General features: G+C 36.9%; 1 protein-coding gene across 5 annotated transcripts in view; it reads left to right on the top strand.

Annotated features, from left to right (window-relative positions):
* The window catches only part of PREX2 (phosphatidylinositol-3,4,5-trisphosphate dependent Rac exchange factor 2), a 299,461-nt gene that overhangs the window by 78,377 nt on the left and 206,461 nt on the right, over window positions 1–14,623 (top strand). For all 5 annotated transcript variants that reach the window (XR_003966317.1, XR_003966315.1, XR_003966316.1 and 2 more), the window contains exons 5-6: window positions 3,149–3,250; window positions 6,884–7,045. Coding sequence is in view for 2 of the 5 variants with exons in the window: in XM_030304277.1 (XP_030160137.1) it covers window positions 3,149–3,250; window positions 6,884–7,045 (264 nt within the window). In the remaining 3 variants the exon portion in view is untranslated. The remainder of the gene's footprint in view (window positions 1–3,148; window positions 3,251–6,883; window positions 7,046–14,623) is intronic.

The raw sequence follows: 14,623 nt of genomic DNA, 5'->3' as shown, positions 1-14,623 counted from the left end.
CCTGGAGCCTGCTTCAGATTCTGTGCCTCTCTCTTTCTCTGCTCCTCCCCACTCATGCTTTGTCTCTCTTCCACTCTCAAAAATAAATAAACATTAAGAAAATTTTAAATGTTAGGTCATTTATGTTTGTAGCCCTTTCCTTTAGGTATTCAGTCAGTTACTGAGAGTGGGATATTGAAATCTACGGGTATAATTATTAAATTGTCTATTTTCCTTTCAATTATGTCAGTTTCTGTTTTATATGTTTTGGGGCCCTGTTTTTAAATATGTATTCATTTAAAGTGCTTGCATTTGTATTTCTACTTATCATAAAATGTTTTTCTTTGTCCCTAGCGGTATTTCTTTTATTAAAATCTTGGGGCGCCTGGGTGGCGCAGTCGGTTAAGCGTCCGACTTCAGCCAGGTCACGATCTCGCGGTCCGTGAGTTCGAGCCCCGCGTCAGGCTCTGGGCTGATGGCTCAGAGCCTGGAGCCTGTTTCCGGTTCTGTGTCTCCCTCTCTCTCTGCCCCTCCCCCGTTCATGCTCTGTTTCTCTCTGTCCCAAAAATAAATAAACGTTGAAAAAAAAATCTATTTTGCCTGATATTATTATAGCCATGACAGCTCTCATACTGTTTGTATGTTATATCTTCTTCCATTATTTCACTTAACAAGATATTTGTGTCTTTAAATCAAAAACATGCCTCTGAGAAACAGTATATGGTCAGATCTTGCTTTTTTATCCAGTCTGACAATCTCTGCCTTTTGATTGGAGATGTTCAGTTCATTGACCTTCAGTGTAATTATTGATATTATTTGTTGATATGTACCATTTTATTGTTTTTTCTATATGTGTGGTTTTGTTATCGTTCCTTTGTTCCTCTTTTACCTTCCTTGGTATACGGTTTTACTTCCTTTGTTGGCTTTTTTAAACTACATTTTTTAAGTTTTTTAGCAGGGAAGTGATTGCTCTTACAACAATATGTTCTCACAAATCGTAATTTATCAAGTCTATTTCCTAAAGTTGGTTATTTTTGTTTTGTTTTGTTTTTAGTAACTTTCCTTGACTTAATTTGAGAACCTGTGACTGTTTTGTGACTCTTGACTGTGCAGCTGATATCTCTACCCAGTTTTATGTCTTATAAGTTAGCCGTTCTTTTTAGGAGTCCTATGCCACTGAAATCTTAGGGCTCTTTATAAAGTGTTAGAACTCTGCTATCTTACTAAATCCATTCTGTTCTCAGCGCAGTTGACTCTTTGTTCACATTGGTCTAGTTTATTGTTTGAATTGTGTCAAGCCACACCAGAAAATTCTCAAGAGTTTTGGTTTTAGATGATTCTACAGCCATAGTTTGGTAGGAAACCTGACTTTTTTATAATTCTTGCCCTGGCACTGAGTGGCCACTAATTATCTGAATGACTTTAGGAAATTCATTACATCACTGGTGTCATGTTCCATATCCATAAAATGAGGATAATAGTAATTATCCTTTGAAAAACAGGTAAGAGTTTACAGATTTGTTGATGGTATTATCTGGGGCACTTGAATATGCTTCCACCTCAGTAAGTTTTCATGATCAGGGAAATCTCTGGGAGCTCATTTAGGAGACATTCTTTGTGTATACGTTAGAAGAGAGCTGGCTTTCATAAGCCAGTCTAAAGTGGCAACCAACCCCTGCTATTATGAAGACAGTTCCTAATCCGTACAGTACAAACAGACAAGGAAATAAAAGTGCGTTAGGCAGTCATGAGTTTCTTAAGGTACTTCAACTCAGAGCTAGGAAAAGGGGGTGGCCACATTTATAGGAATGCTAACTCCTACTGGAATACTGACATCACTGGAAATCTAGTGAGATGTACATAGTTGTGTTTCATACAATTGCTCTGGGGACAATGTCATGCAGAGTTGGAAAGAATATTTTGATAAACTGATTGTAATAGGGGATGAAGCCCCTCAAAGAGCATGCTTGAGTCAGAACACTTATTTACTGTTCTGACTTCTAAAGTGTCTGGGGGAAGTTAAAGTCATGGCATTACTTGTGCTGACTTGAATACACAAATTGGAGCTAAAGCCAAGTTTTTCATGACAGCGGGCAGGGAGTTCTGCTGTTACCCTCAGTCTTTCCTTTTCATCCTTTCCTGCTCGGCACTTGGTCTGTCTTCTCGATGAATACAGGACAGTAGTTTTAAAATGGTAGTATAAAGGTAGCTAAATGATAATAGATATTTGAGGGGCCCTTTTCTCCCTTCATTACATATTTATGCCTGTTTTCTCTATGCCAGTTACTCTGATAGCCACTGCAGAAACAGGTTTTGGCATCAATTTCAAATCTTTTTTTTTTCTTTTGGTATTGATACTTAAACCACTAAATAAAGACCAGATGCTTAAGAGGCTATAGGCTTTTTTTTTTTTTAAATCAGAGTTGATTTCCTCTTCCCTTTCATCTTTCTCTGATTGCTAATTTTGAGAATGTCTCCATTCCTCTTGCCTCTCTGGAGATCATATCTGACCTCCTCTGCGACTGGCTGGCCAGTGTCATTGGTGAGGTAGTATAGCTAACAGTGACTTAGCAATCACTGGTTGAAACATGCCAAGTTTACAGACAGGAAAACTAGCATTCTGAAATCAGCCCAAGTTACGTCACTAGTCAGTGGCAGAGCATGTGTAGAACCGAGTTGTCTCTAGGCCTGCTCTTTACAACACAACACCACACCATGACTCAACTACAACACAACTCCCTTTATAAGCAGGATTGATCTCTATGTATACTTGTGTCTGTCTACCTATTATTTATTTACCCATCAATCCATTCATCCCTCCATCCATCCATTCATCCACCCATCCACTCACCCATCCATCCATTCCTTCATTCCTCCATGTCTATCCTATTTCTTTGTCTTCAGACTTCATACTCAGAAAAATATATATAAATTAATTTCCAAGATATGTATTCAAAACACATTTTGGTTTCTATAACCAATATGAAATGTGAAGTATTTGTTTTTGTCTTCTGTAAATGTTATTTGTGATTGCATGGGCTCATCTCTGAGAAAGAAGCTATGTAGAGATAAGCTTTGACAAAGTTTCAGCAGAAAATTTTATGATAGAAGATCGTGTCACAGCTTTGACTTTAAAAAGTGTAATTAATTGTTTTTATTTCCACTTCAGAACTGTATGCTACTTGGAGGACGGAAGAACACAGATGTTCCCCTGGAAGGATATTTAGTAACACCGATACAAAGAATTTGCAAGTATCCTCTCCTTTTGAAGGTATTTTATGTGTTTATTTCACTGTAGAATTTTCCTTGTATCTGCATATTTTGCAGATGGTATTTAAAAGGTTTTTCTTTTAAATAATCTGACTTTTGTTTTCTTTTCTTTTTTTTTTTTTTTTTTTTGAGACCAAGCACATGAGTGGAGGGATAAGGGCAGAGGGAGAGAGAGAGAGAGAGAAAGAGAGAGAGAGAGAGAGAGGGAGAGAGAGAGAATCTCAAACAGGCTCCATGCCCAGTGTGGAGCCCAATACGGGGCTCAATCTCAAAACTTAGATCATGACCTGAGCCAAAATCAAGAGTTGGGCACTCAACTGACTGAGCCATGCAGGCACCCCTAAATAATCTGTACTTTCTAAAGAAAAGGCAGATCATAGTTATTGGGGGAAAATGGCTATTTTGTCACATATATATGGAGTAGGAAACAGATCTTTTGGCAAAAGAGACTTTGTAGACTACTTTATAGACTTTGCTCCTTGTAGAAAATATATTTGTTTGAGTTTTATTTAGAGTTAATGCATTAGTTTCAAGATAATCCATTAAGTACCTTATGACCAGTTTATATAGCACTTTATGTACAGGGTTCTTTATCTTAAGTAAATCCACTGTGGGCATATGATTTGATAGTCCCTAAAAATGGTGACTTCTTGATACTAATGAAGTTAAAGTCAAAGTTACATAATTTCAGAGCTTGGTATTTAAATCTATATTACAGGGAATGGTGTGGGTCACATGGGACAATAAATGATAGGAATGACAGTGATAAGCAAACACTACCTCTGGAAGATAGGACATGCCCCATTAATGGTTGTAGGTCCATTGCCTCATTATAATGACCCAAAGTTTTATTCTGAAAAACATACTATAATGTCCTAATTATTTGTAGTATTAAAGCATGTGAATAGATTTGTATGGCAATTCTGAAAATGATGCTTTTGGAGCTATAACATCAGGAACTACAACTACAACATCAGGATGCAGTTTGGGATGGTGGTTGAGCACATGAGTTCTGAGTTCAAATCCTAAGTATTCTGCTTACTAGCTGTGTACTGAACACATAATCTAACCTCTTAAAGCCTTGGGTTTTTATTTATGAAATAGGAATAATTATGATGAAATTATAGCATCTATCTACAAGAATGTGTATATGGATATGTGTATCCATATATTGTGTATACATATATATGCATATCGAAAAGGGATTACATAATAACAATAATTGAACTATTTTAGGCAAATCATTTAACACAGTATGTATTCCATATATATTAACTATTACTACTCATATATATTTGTTTCTGATTTATTTTAATATATTAATCACTACTTGCTATCTAAATTTTAAAAATACTCCAAAATGCTATGCATATATTAACTGGTATTCTTATTGATTAACTCTTTGAGAAATAAATGTAAGGAATTTTAACTAAAAATACATTTTTAAAATTTATTTATTTTGAGAGAGAGAGAGAGAGAGAGAGAGAGAGAGAGAGAGAGAGAATCCCAAGCAGGCTCCATGCCATCAGCATAGAGCCCAATGTGGGGCTTGATCTCATAAACTGTGAGATCATGACCTGAGCCAAAATCAAGAGTTGGATGCTTAGCCAATTGAGCCACCTTGGTGTCCCTAAAAATAACTTTTTTTAAACTACAACTTCTGTTAGTTGCATAAATTGGGGTTTTGTGTACAATTTCTTTGAAAACAATTTCTCCTTATAGAAAAACAAAGTCAATTGAAGTTGCTCAATGAAGCCCTAGAGAGAAGGTAACATGGGATCTCCAGTTATGCAGAGTTTTGGTGTGGTCCTCAGAAGGGGGGAGGATTGGTGCAAAGGTGACTTATCTTTGTGAGAGTCCTTTTAAATGCCTATTGTGGTGACCCAGATCACTTCAGCTATCCCTGGACCTGGCTTTGGAATCGTAGGCATTTGTTTAAGAGTCAGAAGGGATAGTGATATTAAGAGAAATACGCCATGCCAAGTAGTTGTTCTAAATCACTTCTGGTTAGGGATGGCTGCTGGTTAGGGTTGGTTGATCTGACCTCTCAAAAGATGGAATCATGGACACATACTTGCTTAGGAAGATAAATAACTCACGGTACCTTCAAGGAGTGAAAAGATGTCATGTTTCCCCTCCTTTGGATGATTGTCTTCGCAAAGTAACGTGAAGAACTATTTACTTGTATAGTAGCTATGTTGGTGTTGATGGTTTTCTTTGTTGTACTATTGTTCTGATAATCTCTTTGATTTTGGATGATTTTATTTACTCAGAAAGACATTAGGGATTAGGCTGTGTGTTAAAGAAAAGATATATTGGTCTTATTTGTGGAACTTGAAATCAGCACAAGGCTCATGGAAAGTCACTGACAGAGATTATTACTAGTCATTCATCTTGCTCTTTTACATTATCTAAATTCTCAGTTCCACAGGTACTCATTGGACACAGTTGCATGGGGCCCCAAATCATAGCCTGCGGACTGACTTGACCACTTCACAAAATTTACAAATACTTCTGCACTTTAGAATTTCTAGAGAAGCCAGCATGTCTCTTCCATGGATTTGTGTTCCAGCATAACTTTTAAAATCTTGTCTTGGGAGTGATGTAATGTGTATTCTTTTGGTGCTAGCTCTGCAGAACAGAGTGTGAACATATTGAATGCAGGGTCAAAGTTTATGGCAAAATTTTCAACAATAACAGACCCCAGGAGAATATAACAACTGCATACTTTCCCACTGTATGTTAAGAATTAAGAGAATTCTTTTAAAAGACTTGCCTTAGGATTTCTGTAATTGTGTTAGTTAGTTACATGATGATGGCAACTGTAGTAAAGAAACAAATGACTAATTAAAAAGCAATGTGGTTACAACTGTCTAGACAGTGGGTGAAGATGTTTAATTTTGTGCTCCTAAAAAACAAACAAGACCTTTTAATATATTTAAAAGATTAAAGATTACTCTTGTTCTGATATCCTGAATGGAAAAAAACCATAAAATGCCAAAAAATCCCAAAAAACAAAAACAAAAAGAAAATTATCGAGAGGCATATGGCAATTCATTCATTATAGAGAATGAACCCAAGTTATTGGTGAAAACAGCATAAATTTCCCCTTTAATGATGGAGTATTGTGGAATTTACACATCATTTATTTTGCTGGAGTGTAAGACATTATTTAAAATTTTTGCTTTATGTATAGCATGTTTTTATAGCTTCTCAAAAATTTATTAGAAAATAAGGCATTTAAATTATTTTTGAAAATTTGGGCTTACTATTCTGTTAAAGACTTGAGGAAAATATGTAAAGTTATATTTCTGGTTGGAGCAGAGGTCAAACTTATAACAACATGTCATGCTGCAGGTGAGATATTTGACAGTTTGAAAGGAGAAGTCTAATTTAGTTTTTAAAGACAATAATTTTAAGGAAAAAATTAAAACCACTGCCAAATGTGTATTAGGGGTAATGCACATTCATTGACTCAACCTTTTATTTTTGATCTTAATCCTAGTGGAGTTTGTGATGTCACTTCTGAAAGTGGCTCTCACGATCTTTGCAGTTTTCATTTCCTGGTCAGTCTGAACCTGCTGTACCAGAAAGCAGAAGATCAAAGGGCGATTTGTTTTTTGTGTATAAACAGGAGTTGCTGAAGCGGACTCCAAGGAAACACAGTGACTACGCAGCAGTAATGGAAGCCCTCCAAGCCATGAAAGCCGTCTGTTCCAACATAAACGAGGCCAAGAGGCAGATGGAGAAGTTAGAAGTTTTGGAGGAGTGGCAGTCTCACATTGAAGGCTGGGAGGTACATTCACTCTACTCAACAATGGAGCTTAAAATAGTTTTGTTATGTCTTAATGCTGTGAATAGAATTGTTGACATTGGATTGAACCATAAATGGTCATTTTCACAGATAATGCCAGAGGGCTGTAACCATTTCTGAAAAGTGCTGTCATTATTATTTTTAAATATCCATAAAGCGGCAGTTAATTGACTTAGTGACAGCCTGAAAGCTTTGTGATAGAGCCACCCAACACTGTGTGGGTTATAAGCTTTGGTATTTCAGTATTTGTGCATCTCGATTATCCTTTTTCCTGACTGCCTTTGGCCAACAAGTACATAGCTTGAATCCTGGAGAGAGTTAAGAAGGGGGTTCTGCTCCATACGTGTTCTGTGATACTGTTATTTTCAGATTCTAAATTAGGTGTATGGTGATGGATTTCATTGTAAGCCCACTTAATCTCTCTAAACTTGAATTTCCTCATTTCTTTTTTTTTTTTTTTTTTTTAATTTTTTTTTTTTCAACGTTTATTTATTTTTGGGACAGAGAGAGACAGAGCATGAACGGGGGAGGGGCAGAGAGAGAGGGAGACACAGAATCGGAAACAGGCTCCAGGCTCTGGGCCATCAGCCCAGAGCCCGACGCGGGGCTCGAACTCACGGACCGCGAGATCGTGACCTGGCTGAAGTCGGACGCTTAACCGACTGCGCCACCCAGGCGCCCCGAATTTCCTCATTTCTAAAATGAAAGAACTATTATGTGATTTTTAAGGTCCACTGAAGACAAAAAGTTTTACAGATTTATGATTAATTAGAGAAAGATTTTTTTAGATGATAAAAAGGCAAAAGAGTGATATTCAGAATCTGTAATACGTTTTCATCTATAGTAACTTTGAATCCCCATCATTTCATGGGGTTGGAGCCCCGTATTATTTTAGTGCCGTATAAAGAATAAACTAAAATTTTGTCTTTAAATTGCCTTAATTGAGATGAGCATGAGCTTTCTTTCAACTAGTATAATTTGTTATTATAAAGTAAGCAATTAGTATAATTTTTAAAGGCATAAAGTAGATTTAAAATGTTTCCAGTCAAATACTGTATTACACAAATTTCAGTACATTGCTTTTTATCTTTAAGGCTTTATAATTGACTGGTTTGTTTCGTATCTTCAATATGTTGATTTCCGTTTAGATCTAAAATTATGTCTATTCAGATTTGCCAGGAAGCCTCAAACAGTGACCTCTGGGAATTCTCTTATTTATCCACTTTTCACCATGAAACTTTTCAAATGCTAGCTGAGATTTAATCTTTCTCCTCATCTGTATTCTTTCATTTCAAGTGTCCAGGGTGACCTCCCGTGTCAGCATGAATGCTACTTATTTCAGTCAATTAAAATGGTTGTGTGTTTTAGTGTTGATTCATGATGATAATTCCTTTCCTGGGGAGCGGTTGTCCTGCTGGGATGAGAAAAATGGACTGAAGTTTACTTTTGTCATTCTGTTGTCAATTGAGCATTGGAAGAAAAACTGAACTTGCTTTGAATTGGAGGGTTTCTCATTGCTATCTGCCAGGCCTTTTACCAAAACAAAACTTCACAGATTCTTCTTGGTACTCTAGGGAAATGGAATCTGTCATTTTTTCTCTCCTCATGTATATCCTAAAAATTGAGTCTACTGCAGGAATAAGAGATTCCTGAAAAAGCATTGATATTTCTTGCACTGAACATGCAAGTTGCTCAAAGGAAGAATATGTGTGGACGATAATGTGTCATATACAGCCCATAGCAGTGGGTGCCTCAGTGTCACCAGCCTTGCTATATTTATAACAAACAGTTGGAGTGTAAGAAGGAAATGGGGCATCAGGACAGAAAACAGGCTGCAGGAAATCAGAAATGACTACAGTTCCAGCACGCACAGAGGAGATAATACGAATGTTGGGTCCCTAAGAGGGCAGCAACATAAATTCTACTGGAGCAGAATTTGAAAATGATTTCGTAAGACACAGCCATAGGTGCTTTGGGAGGTTTTGGGGTCTTGAGGGAATGCACGCTGGAGGAAGGCACAGCCAACTGGTTGGCAACTTGTGATCAGAACCTGATTCCCCATCTCAGTCCACCACCTTGGAGAGAGTGGGAAAGTTGTCATAGTACTCAAGTCTGGTTCCTTCCAGGAAGTTTAGGAGAAACTGCAGGTAGGATTCCCAAGGTAACACAGGACAAAGGGACACAATTGTGCAGGATGAATGCAGGTTCTGGGAGGGAAGGGGAATGGTTAAAGAGCTTTCTCTGAATTGCAAACAAGGATTACTGCTCAGCTTGCAGACAGCTTTGTGTTTGTTTCGAGTGGCTCTAGTGGGGTTAGGACAGGGCCAAGGGCAGATGTCAGGTGGCATGTCAACTAGAGAACACAGAGATCCTTAAAGAGCTTTTGAGGTGAAGAGCCTTGAGCTGAAGTTGGGAAACCTGTCCAGCTCCTTCCCTGAGCTTCCTCAGGTCTTTTAGGACCACCTTAGAGATGCCACTCTTTCTCTAGTGACCAAAATTTCTTGAATGGACTCCGAGTCTGATACACCATGAGTTTGCACTATTTCCACTTGAGGTGGATTATTTATTTCAAATAAGTCACTTAATTTTCCAGGGTCTTATTTTCCCATTAATCAAACGAAGGCTTTTTATAGTAAAATCTGTCAGGTATCTTGCCTATCTAGTATTTTGCATTATAAATTATCATTACATTCCTTTATGTTAGGCAAATAAGTGATTGAAATTTATGACTCCCAAATCAGATGACAGAGTGAAAAGGCCTGGTTGTTGTTCACTGTTAGACTGGACTCTAACCCTTGGTTTGGGGATAATGCATCAAACCTCTCATGAGAGAGGTTAGTGCAGTGTGGGTTAGTGCAAGAGTCAAATGAAATAAGTGGAAGCGCTTTGACTACTGTAAAATGCTATGCAAATAAGTAGTATTTTAAAGCTCTGGTTCAGTGGTAGGGTTTTACCCTTGAGAAATTCCCGTTTGTCTAATATATGCACCTGTCTACTGAAGGTGTTATATCACTCCAGTTAAGGTTAGATAGTTCCAAGCAACAGAAACTAAAAGAAAAATTAATTTAAAGGATATGGGGTCATTCACAGGATCAAAAGAAAAGCTATATTCTCAAGGGTGTCTAGGTAGCCAGAGCTGTCAGGCAGGACCTTCAGTGCCTTAGCTAAAATGGATAGGCTCTAATAATTTTTTCCACCCTTATATTATGTCACTCAAGATTCAAGATCAAGATCTAGGATTCCTCTAACTTGCCTGGCTAAATTTGCTTAGGGGAGGACAGAGGTCCTTGATTGCCAGTCACCCACTTTACTTTTGAGGAAATGCTGATCTTCCATTGTATGCAATCTTGGTGAGTCTTAAATAGTTTGCTGAGGTATTATAATCCCCATTACACAGATTTTCAAAATGAGGGCTATATAACTTACTCAAGTTCTTATGACTCACGGATGGCAAAGTTTAGTACGAAAATAAACAGACTGGTTCTAAAGCCTATATTCCTTGTCACCATGTAATATTATTTATACCCATCAGATAAAAATGTAGCTAATTTGTGGGGCACCTGGGTGGCTCAGTTGGTTAAGCATCGGACTCCTGATTGTAGCTCAGGTCATGATCTCACAGTTCATGGGATTGAGCCCCATGTTGGGCTCTGTGCTGACAGTGTGGAGCCTGTTTGGGATTCTCTCTCTCCTTCTCTCTCCGTCTCTGCCCAGCTCATGCTCTCTCTCACTCTCTCTCAAAATAATTAAATAAACATTACACAAAATTTGTTTTAAAAAATTAAAATTATTATCTAGATTAAGTTGGTTGCTTGCCCTTTAAAAATAAATTGATTGTATGGGGCACCTGGGTGGCTCAGTTTGCTGAGCATCCAACTTCAGCTCAGGTCATGATCTCCTGGTTTCGTAAATTTGAGCCCCACATCTGGCTTGCTGCTGTCAGTGCAGAGCCCGCTTTGGATTTTCTGTCCCCCTGTCTCTTTGCCCCAACCCTGCTCTCTTTCTCTCTCTCTCACACACACATACACACACAGTCTCTCTTTTTGTCAAAAATAAACATTAAAAATTTTTTAAGTAAATTGATTATAAAAATTAGGTTTTTGTCAGCATTTATGTAGTGACAGACACCACAGAAGATCTGTGGGTTAATTGTTCATATTTAATTGCCTTTTATTAGCATAATTTATTATATCTCAGTTTTATGTCTTATCCTACATTCAAAACATTCTACAGGATATTCTACTGAAAGTAATTGTAGGACAGTGATTAGTGTGGTTGGGAAGGAAGTTTATTAGCTGTTTAAGCAGAGTCACTGATTCATTCCATAGAACAGAACCGTTCTCGATGTTGGTGGGCTTTTTGACTGACTGATAGTGTAATGATCACTGTAATCTTTGGAGTCAAAATGGACTTTGTCAACAAGGGAGTATCAATCAGCATTATGTCATTTGGTAGTTTAGCTTTACATTCTTCATAGGCCTGTTTGGGATAGATCTCTTAAATCTGAAAAAAATATATATTAAAAGATAAGGGGGAGAATTATTAATATATGAAGGTGTTGGGAAAAATAAGATCAAAATAATTATTGTGTTTTAGGAAGTAAAAACAATCAGAATAGAAATTTGACACCTCTTGATTACCTTTTTACATGGAGAAATATAATGGTACAAGACCATTTTAAAATCACCTGTTGCTGCTTTACGTTTGACTAAGTTTGTGTCTGACAGTGTATTGACTTCAAGTCATGTTCTCTTATTTCATGAGTGTGAGTCTAACAGAGGTTGTGATGAGACCTGTTTCTTTCATCTTCTCTGTAAGGTGATTTAGTGGATACACATTTGTCTACTGTCTTGAAGCAGACTTGATTCTTAAGGATAAGTGGTTTGGGAAAAAGACCATTGAAAGTGAATCTATGTAGAAAGGGGAGCAGAATTTCCTAAGTGGGAGTGGGGGGGACGTCTGATTGGGACTTCATTTTGGTTAAATGAAAATTTATGTTATTAATTTGTTTTATCTAATATATATGACATAATTTGGGTAATAACTTCAGTTAATAAACTGTATCTCAGAAAGAGTGAATCAAATGCTGACTCTTGAGGGGTGGGAGGATACATCTTACGACATTATGTGATAACATGATGTGATAGTCTTCACTTAATGTTTAACTTTTCTAGTATTTTTAAAAGAGTTTTTGAAAGAATATTCAAATGCTTCATTAATTTTCTCAAGACACTCCTTTGATGTTGAAACCATTCTCTTTTGAAACACCCATCTAGTTGTCATTCTTGTCACTTTTCTTTTCTTCCACCATGAATGGGTCTAGCTCTGCTAAATTATCATCTGTCAGTGCTTTGCATATGATTGGGGAAGTTTCAAGCCCTCCTGTCATCTTTCATCTTTGCTAAGTTTATGCCCTTCTCTCTGCAGTCTGTGTTTTTCTGATACTGACATTCAACATTTAGTTGACAAGATGAATGAGGTAGACTCTGGTGTTAAGCAGGGAGAGCCGATGATTGGGTCAGATAATTATGAATAGTTTCATTTTATAATGGTTTTTGCCACCTCATTGCTGCAAAGAATCAGTAATGAACCCTTATATAACATATTAAGAGAACTTGTTAACATGAAAAGATTTATGCTTTCAAATGGTCCAGATATGGTTTAGTGATGATATTTTTATTGCGTTTATTCAGAGGATAGGGATTGTTTTATTATTGCAGTGTTTCATAAGTCATGATTTTAATGTTTGAAGAAACACTAGCAATTAGAAAAGGAGCCATAAAATAAATGTACGTGCTTCTGTCTTTTCTGGCTGTTGTCATTTTCTGAAAGCATACTTTGGCATCTAACAAGTGCCCACCTATGAAAATTCATCCTATTTACACATCAAATTTTTTAATGGTGCTTTGACATTTAATAGTTTTTCATGTATGCTGGCTATCTAATTGACAGCTGATTATATACCTCAAATTGTAGAATCAAAATTATTCAACTTTTAACACATTAGATTCTGAATTGTTATTATTTTCTTGCTGGTTCTTGTACCATGAGGCACACACGTTGAGAAGGGGAGCCATTGGTGAGCAATGTTGCGGACACAGACTGCCTCCAGGTCCTGCTCTTAATGACTTAGGTCATTGTTTGCTCTATCCGTTTCAGACTGATCTCTTCACCATATTGGAAAGTGGTATTTAAATAGTGTACTCCATCAAGTTGACACTGAAGAATGATTGAAGCCTAAAACCACAACATGGAATGAACTATATAATTAATTATAAACATACATAATCATAAATATACAGCTCTCCCTGATAATCATCACTGTTAACTCACACCAACTCGCATTTTATTAATGTGTGGTGATTGCAGTGATCACACTGCATTTAATTCTGTGTTTACATATCTGTTTCTTCCACTAGTATATGGACTTCTTGGGAACAGAGGTCATGTGTCAAGCTCTGAGTTTCCAGCATCTAGGGCAGTGTCTGATCCATAGTGGGTTGGGTGGTAATTAAATGCAGATATAATTATATGATAGTTATGTATTCATTATCAGTGGCTTCTCACTATTTTTTAATACTTTTGGCCCTTTTGGATAGTGGCAGTGATTCTGACCTGGTTCTGTTATTTGTTTCATTTTTATGCTACTTTGATGATCTCTTATCCTCTTTAGCATCCAGTTTTGGCTTATGGTTCTCAAATGTATACCATGGGGGAGTTTTTACTTCCTCATATTAGAGTTGAGCACTGTAGAGTTATTTGAAATTCAGTCTTTGTGAAGGGGTTTCCATAGTGCAGGTTCTGTTTCTTTTGTCTAAGGGCAGATGCGGGTGGGCTTCCCTCACTGTATTTCACCTTTGCGCTGTTGGGGGCCATGGTGAAGGACAAAGGATGAGGTAAGTTACCACAGGTTGGAGTAGAAAGAGAGAAGCTTTTGGAATGAGAAGGACGAGATGAGTAGACTCCCACCCCTGGTCACAGTTATTCATTTATGGTTACTTCTCACCTTGAACCGTCAGCCACCTTTCCTTTCCTGATCTAATAAAAGCAGTCAGGGTTAGAACCATCCATGTAACTTCATTGCTAGGGTTTTGCTGTATTTAATTCTATAGACACAATTCATCAAAAGCATGATTTTACATGACAAATGTAGCTTCCTAAGTAGAAATGCACATTAAAAACGCTAAATCATCTAGATGATAAAAGTACATTATTTTGGTTAGTTTTTTTTAAGGGATTGCTAAGACAACAGAACTCTGAATAGTATGAGTAAACACATTATTTAAAAGTGTCTGCATTAATTTCTACATATACATATTATAATATGTGTAATGGCTTTAAAGTAGTTCAAATTAATGATTTATGCAAGCCCTCTTACTTTTTAAAAATAATTCTTTTACACCTTACCTCTCAAATATTAGTTTATGACTGTGATATAGCACTGTACTGTTAAAGTAGCTTATTTTCATGGGCGGTACTTTTTTCACAGTCACATGAAATTCAGTCTTTGTAACAGTATTTCTATAGTTAGATTTTTTCAGCTTTTTTTCACAATAAAAT

This window comes from Lynx canadensis, chromosome F2 (genome assembly GCF_007474595.2).
Source record: "Lynx canadensis isolate LIC74 chromosome F2, mLynCan4.pri.v2, whole genome shotgun sequence".
Lineage (NCBI taxonomy): Eukaryota > Metazoa > Chordata > Mammalia > Carnivora > Felidae > Lynx > Lynx canadensis.
Note: the sequence above shows the minus strand (reverse complement) of the source record. Positions and strands in the feature narration are given on the sequence as shown.